Source organism: Juglans regia, chromosome 14 (genome assembly GCF_001411555.2).
Source record: "Juglans regia cultivar Chandler chromosome 14, Walnut 2.0, whole genome shotgun sequence".
Classification (NCBI taxonomy): domain Eukaryota; kingdom Viridiplantae; phylum Streptophyta; class Magnoliopsida; order Fagales; family Juglandaceae; genus Juglans; species Juglans regia.
Window position 1 is genome coordinate 25651773 of NC_049914.1, and position 6821 is coordinate 25658593.

At 35.7% G+C, this 6821-nt stretch overlaps 1 protein-coding gene across 2 annotated transcripts; it reads right to left on the reverse strand.

The window, feature by feature from the left end:
• Nucleotides 1-691: 691 nt before the first annotated feature.
• LOC108998698 (serine/threonine-protein kinase Nek6-like) lies at nucleotides 692-5346 on the reverse strand. 2 transcript variants are annotated; one of them, XM_018975350.2, is made up of 13 exons: nucleotides 4807-5346; nucleotides 4296-4362; nucleotides 4155-4220; nucleotides 3941-3987; nucleotides 3704-3749; nucleotides 3528-3605; nucleotides 3407-3449; nucleotides 3270-3319; nucleotides 2460-2541; nucleotides 2317-2366; nucleotides 2126-2199; nucleotides 1988-2039; nucleotides 692-1903 (listed from the first exon to the last, which is right to left on the reverse strand). In XM_018975350.2, exons 1-13 carry the CDS (start codon nucleotides 4923-4925, stop codon nucleotides 830-832), a joined length of 1848 nt encoding a protein of 615 aa, XP_018830895.1. In that variant the 5' UTR covers nucleotides 4926-5346; the 3' UTR covers nucleotides 692-829. The 2 variants fall into 2 exon arrangements, with proteins under 2 accessions (XP_018830895.1, XP_018830893.1); XM_018975348.2 differs by having other exon boundaries at nucleotides 3528-3608.
• Nucleotides 5347-6821: the final 1475 nt, after the last annotated feature.

Below are 6821 nucleotides of genomic sequence, written 5' to 3' on the forward strand. Positions count from 1 at the left end.
GGGAAATCATCCCAATCTCCAAAGGCCTTCATGATCTTTAGCGACACCAACAATTTTCTAGTGTTCTCGAACTGGTTAGGTTTACTGTGTAATCTAGTGTATTTACATTATGTCCTTCCAAAATGAGACTTGTTTTAGCATTAGGCTGCACTCGAATTGAAATCTTCAAATACAATATAACTTGTGCTTGATGATTGATGAATGTTTTTTATTGTATTCATTCACTAAAGCCATAACATGCGTTAGGCATGATCAATTTGTTTGGTGCATGTGTCTTGCAGAGCAAAATATATTGGATTTTACAATTTTTTTTTTAAATTTATAATGATAGGTGAATGACATAAAAAGATGGGGAGGGGAAGATTCAAACTGATTTGCTACTCTCAATTTCTTAATCCGATTGAATTTACATTTTCAGCTTGAATTTTTAGACATTTAACATGATAGAGCAGTTAAATATTTCCAATTAAATTTCTCACGTGTTTACTCTTATTTAATCTCATTTGAGTACATTTCCATATGTGCAACCTAATCTAGTACTGAAAAATACAACAAATAAAATTCCTAGGAAAGGGCATGAACAACATTGTTAATTCAATTTCTATTCAAACACAGTTATAAGTAATTTCCTGGGAAAAAATTCTGAAAACTAAACAACATTCTGGATATGATTTTCAATGCGAGTGCAATGTATGAGTCATGACTTCGGATTTATTCCTATCAAACTGTATATAGATGGTTCTTATCAATAAATAAAACTGACAGAAAAGCGCCACCAGGAAATTTATCGCTAACTAGGCAGCTTGGTACGTAATACAACTAGGCTATATTACATAGACTCTTTTGAGTCTTTTCCACTAACATTTTTGCAAATATTCATTAGGGTTTGAGTCAACCAAATTGCTGTTTCTCTTGATGACACAGCTTCTTCACCAAAAGGTCTCAACACTCTTGCAAGTTCCTCAAACCTTTCTTGTTTTAGTAACTTTGAACAAATCTCTAGTAGTGACTCTAGACCTTCAGCTCTTTGCCTGATTGGAGGATCCCACTCAGTCCTTGTCTCATCACCATGTACCAAAGTTGGCATACTCGCTGAAGTGAAGTTGCTAGCAAATCCATTCGAGTTGGAAATAACCTCTTTCTGTGTCTTCTTACAAGAGACAAGACTATCTTCTCTTCCTTTGAATTCATTTTCACAAAGATCTGCGATTTTACTTGCCAGTGATACCCTTACTGTGGAAGAATGTGTTGGGATCATTATAGTTTGTGAACAGCATCTGGGCACCACACCACGCTCACATTTGTTATTTTTATTTGACTGGGATGCCATTTCACAACAGTTGCAATTTGCATACGTTGTTGCCATTATCTTGTGAAGTTTTTCACTAGCATTCCCAACCTTTGTGTTGGCTTCTCTGGCAACTTGCTGTTCTTCATGCATTATCTGGGAGTCCTTAGAGGCAGATCCTTGCTTCCTATTTTCATGATAATCTGTTGACACATGCATCGAGGCAGTTTCTGAGTTGGCATTTCCAATTTGTTCAACAGAATTGGGGATAACTCTAAAACCCTTTTCTACTCTATATGTTGGCTCAGAATTGCACGTGGTATCAACCACATTTGTCTCAACTTTAATTCCATTAGAACCAGAGGTGTCAGTTTCACTTGCTGCTTGTTTAATGAATACATTTGTTTTTCCAACCCCAACGCTTTGCAACTCCCTTGATGACCTTGCCTTTCCATCTTTGGTCTCTTTTCCAACACTCAATTTGTTAGACAGTTGGTTTCCTTTTGGTCGAATCTTGTTGCTGTGTTCGGACTTTACAGGTAAGAAAACAGGAGATATACTGTGGCATTGAGCAAGGTATGGTTGTAAGTGGGGGTGCCTCAGCAGCTCTGCAGCCTAAAGTGTGGAAAAGTGAAAGTTTCAGGAGAAATCCATTACTTTGAGAAAGATAGGACATAGAGTTAGGTCATTGGCACTCACTGTTGGCCTGTGGTCTGGGCTCTTTCTTAGCATGCTCTTGATCATTTGTTTCCTGCATTCCATCTTACATTAGTTGTCAAATATTCGTACTGAATATATATACTCGGTACTTGCTGCAAAATCACAACTTTCACTTACAATGTAGAGGAATACACAACTGGTAGTGGGGACATGGATGAGCGGATTATTTTGTTAACAAGTCTAGCCATATCCTGTTTCATTAACTTATCAATAATCCCATTCACTGGTTAGCCAGAAATTGAAATATAGTTCAATTTTCAACTCCATCACTTGAAAATATGGTTACCATAGGTAAAAACAACACTTACGGGAGCTCTAAATGGACGTTGATGTGCTGCTACTTCAAACATGCAGCAACCTGTGATATTAGGAAATGTTATTTCTGGGGTTGTAATATAATATAAGTGGTTAGTTAGATGACTAAAATGACATATCACCGGATATTAACAACCTAATGACCATATGTCCGACTTGTATCCATAGGGTATATCAGCGAGAAGCTCTGGACACATGTAGACGGGAGTGCCCACAACCTACATTGCATATGAAGTTCAATCAATTGTTTAATATGAGCATTCAGATTTCACCAAGAACTTTTGAACATAGAAAATTACTTCATTGAAAAACCGCTCTAAAAAGGGTAAGGACAAAATCATTAGTGAATGCAGAAAGAGGTTCTGCTAGATGTAGGTGTCTTTCCTAGAAGTTCTGCAATGTGGTGTCTTTCCACATTTGACAATTGCACAAGGAGGATTTAAGCCTATTTTTCTTGGAAAGCAACCAAGAACTCAATTTAAATGGCTGGCCTCCATTATGCAATATGTTTCCTGCTATTGTTGGCTCTTCAACTCAAAAACCAATCCTTTCAGCTATCCACCAGACCCAAGAAAGCCTACATATGCTACTGAGCACATGAAAGAATAGAGCAATCAAATATAAAGCGCCATCCAAAAAACAACGAATATACTTGTATGCTCAAGTGGTGCCTCAAAAGTGAGAAGCGCTGCAGTAAATTAAATGGTTTAAAATATTACTGGCGTTTATCCTTGATCTATATAGGTGTTGGCTCTAAGAGGAGTGAAAGGAGTAGCTCAAAGCCTCGATCCATCCAGGTTATGATCTCCTATCGGACAAAGTATATTCTTTTACAGCATATTTCCTCTTGTGATGCGGTAATTGTCAATGCAACCTGTACTTTAATATAGAAGGTTGCAGCCAATGCACCGATGCCATTGGATCAAAGAGGCAATTCGACCATTACCGAGGAAGCAAGGTCTTCTTTGTTAAGCAATCTAGCAAGTCCAAAGTCACCTGCAAACATAATGTGAGATGAATATTCTTCGAATATAATTGAAATCATATCTAGTATAGAGAAGATCTATGTATATGCCTTCTCACCAAGCCTGGCGTCATTGCTTTTTGTGAGGAAAACGTTGGAGCACTGAAAACAGAGGAAGAAGTTATTTACTGCAGGAAGATATTCTGCTCTCAATAACTGATACCAGCTAGAGGTATGTACCTTTAAATCCCTGTGAAGAACACGGTTGGAATGGAGGTAATCCACAGCTAGCAATAGCTGGGTCAGCCATTTACAGAGCTTCTGGATAAAAAGTTGAAGATTTTGAGTGTCAAGTGCAAATTATCATACGTGCATCTGGGGACTTCCTTTTTCATGCAGTTATTTATGTTCCTTACCTCTTCTGGAAAAAATGTTCCTCTAGCTTTCCTTATCATCTCAGCCCTGTATGATAAGCTTTGCTTTAGATTGTCAAAAGAAAGGATTTCAAGAAAGAAGGCAAGAGTAAAAGAAATGCCGGTATGGAAGGAAATTCCATGTCAAAGTTCTATCACCAATGAGGAATGGTCCTCAACTTTCTTAGAATCCAAAAATTTAGATAGCTATATTCAAAGTTCTAAATGGTGCTGACTTACATATCTCCTCCCTCACAGTAACTAGTCACAATGCAGATAAAACATTCCTGTGATACAAAAATCATAAAAATCAGAATGACAATAACATTCATGGAGTGGTTTAGGTCATGATTTTCCCTTTATACTGTTTCATTAGATTCCAGCAAATAACGCAAAATCTGCTTTCAAATTTTTGGTATAATATTATAGAAGTTGCAAATTGGTAATAGACTACCTTTTCCACCCATGCATCTTTGTACTCCACAATATAAGGGTTATTTAGCTTTGCAATCATATTCATCTGCAGCAGACCAAAGGTTAGAAGTTACTCGGCTTCTCCTCTAAATATGGCACAAAGGGTACTATAAAGGATAACCTCTTGATGAGCTGCACGCTTGAATTTTTCCGTTTGTCTAGACAAACGAATCTTCTTCAAAACATACCTAAAAATACCAATATAAAAGTAAGGATAAGAGAGAGAGAGAGAGAGAGAGAGAGAGAGAGAGAGAGGGAGAATGAGAAAGAAAAGAAGAAGAAGAAGAAGATGGAAGAGACGAAAGCAAAACTACACAGGTGCTTATACAAAGTTTTTGCCAAACTTTCAGGCTTATTCATCAGCAAACAACTTGTCTGACATTTCTTATGCAGACAACTAAACGCAGCTTCCCCATATAATGTTTAATTTCTGAACTCTTTGAAGTTTTTTCAAGTTGTAACCGTGTAATATGAGAACTCTAATGTATTCCAAATAACTGTATTATAACCGAAAGCATTAACTCTATTGCCAATAACGGTCATTATTTTCATCACCTAGGACACATGTTTTTTTAAGTACAAATTGATAACGAAAACCAAGGAACAGAAGTTTTGAAAGTAATATTCCTTACTTCTTTCTCTCCAATCTGTGTAGAACGAGAAATGCTGCTCCCGATGTTCCTCTCCCAATCTGTTCTATCACTTCGTAACCATCCATCTTGGACACTGTTTCCTTGTTATTCATCTCCATTAGCACGTTTAAAGCTCAAGAAAGTTGCAGAACTCCATGCTATTTACATTGGCTACTCGATACCATGCACAACGAATAAATGTATACAAGGAAGGCCACCATGTTATTAAATTGACTTTAATACCATTTCAGAGTTCCCAACTCCTTGCAGGAAAAGAAGTCACGGTAAAAGTTGAGGGGTACAGAGATCATAAAAGGGGTTATTCATGTAATAACCATGAAAATGATAGAACACTGTATTCTCTATTAAAATATCAGACATGAGCACTCTTTAAAAAGGTCACCTGGAAAAACATCTGCCAAAAGGATTCTTGATATTGTCCAAGCTCAAGAAAACAATGATGGGTTGGAACTTGGGTAGACATGGATCTAAGAAAAACAACCAAAAGTAAATGCGATTTAAAATCTGAATGGTAGAGAAGATTTAAAGACAAAGCAAAGGGGAAAAGAAAGAAAAGGGTCCAGTGGCAGGTATGGAAACACTGTCTGAAATTTAAAGGCAAGGATCGGTTTCATTTTCAGATTTCTGGGATATCATTACAGCAACAGCTGATATGTCATTGTCTCTCAACCGAAAATCTCCATTAATTTTTATTTTTTATTTTTTGGACTTTTCAACAACCAGAGATTTCTTTAGAATATATATATATATATATATATATATATATATATAATGTTGCTGGAAATTGACTAAAGTCCAGTCTGTGGGTAATGAATTATCTAGTACTGTTGCATTAATAATATTGTTAGCTTCACATCATTGTTAGGAGCTAACAGTGTATTTGACATTTATAGCTTGTCATTAGAATTTAGTGCAACGATTTGATGGACATTAGCTCAAATTTTCAAGGGTGTTCACATCCAAAACATACCCCGAAATCTTGTGACTAGAAGAAGGCCGGTTGCAAGGGGTTAAAAGATCAATGAATTTGCTTGCTTCGAAGGAAGGGGGGGAGTGTTAGGAGCAGAAGACGCTGGTGAATTTCCTTCTCTTCTTTCTTTCTTTCTTTTTCTTCTCTACTTTCTTCTCAGGGACCCATGGCAAGAGACTTCTTCTCACAAACCCACTATGGCCACGATGCAACTGTGAGTTATGCCAATCAGGTCACAGGCCTTTGGCACATATTATCAAATAGTTGAAATACTATAGTTATTCTCACACTCTTAACCATCATTTTTTATACATCAGTATTAAGTCATTCACACATAAACAAAGGATAATAAATAATTTTTTACGCATTTAATGTACCATTCGAACATGTATTACGTGTAGATGATAATTAAAAGGATAATAAATAATATTTCTATGTTTCCAAGGATTGAATCAATAAAAACTATGTCAAAATCAATTGAATCCCAAAGAATTAGGAACATTAATAAACTTATTTAGAGAATAATCGATGAAGAGAATAAGAAAGTTATTCAAGTATCTCTTTTTCTAGGCAAAAATGATATTTGGTCACATGAGTTTGCTACCTCAAAATTAGTTGTCATTTTGGTATTTTTTTTATTTTTTATTTTTTATTTTTTCTTAATGATTAAGTAAGTAACTATTAATTAAGTGGTGTATTTTTTTTTAAATATTTAAAAAAATGTTTTAATAAAAAGAAAAAAATAAAAAAGTGCCAATTTGTACTAATAATAAGTTTGAGAAGACACCCTTTTTTCTAAAAGAGTGATCCTTTATGGGAATCTCATAAATACAACCGATCTGTTGGAGTAATCTTATAAGAATTGTCATGAAGTGGATTTCAGTAGTTATTCTCCAAGCAATCGGGACAATCTGGTCGGATGGTTTATTACTCGACTATTTCTATGAGTAAATTTATTCATCATTTCCTTTTTTATAATTCTCTCATCATCTCATGATGTGACATTAGATGATAGGTTTACAAG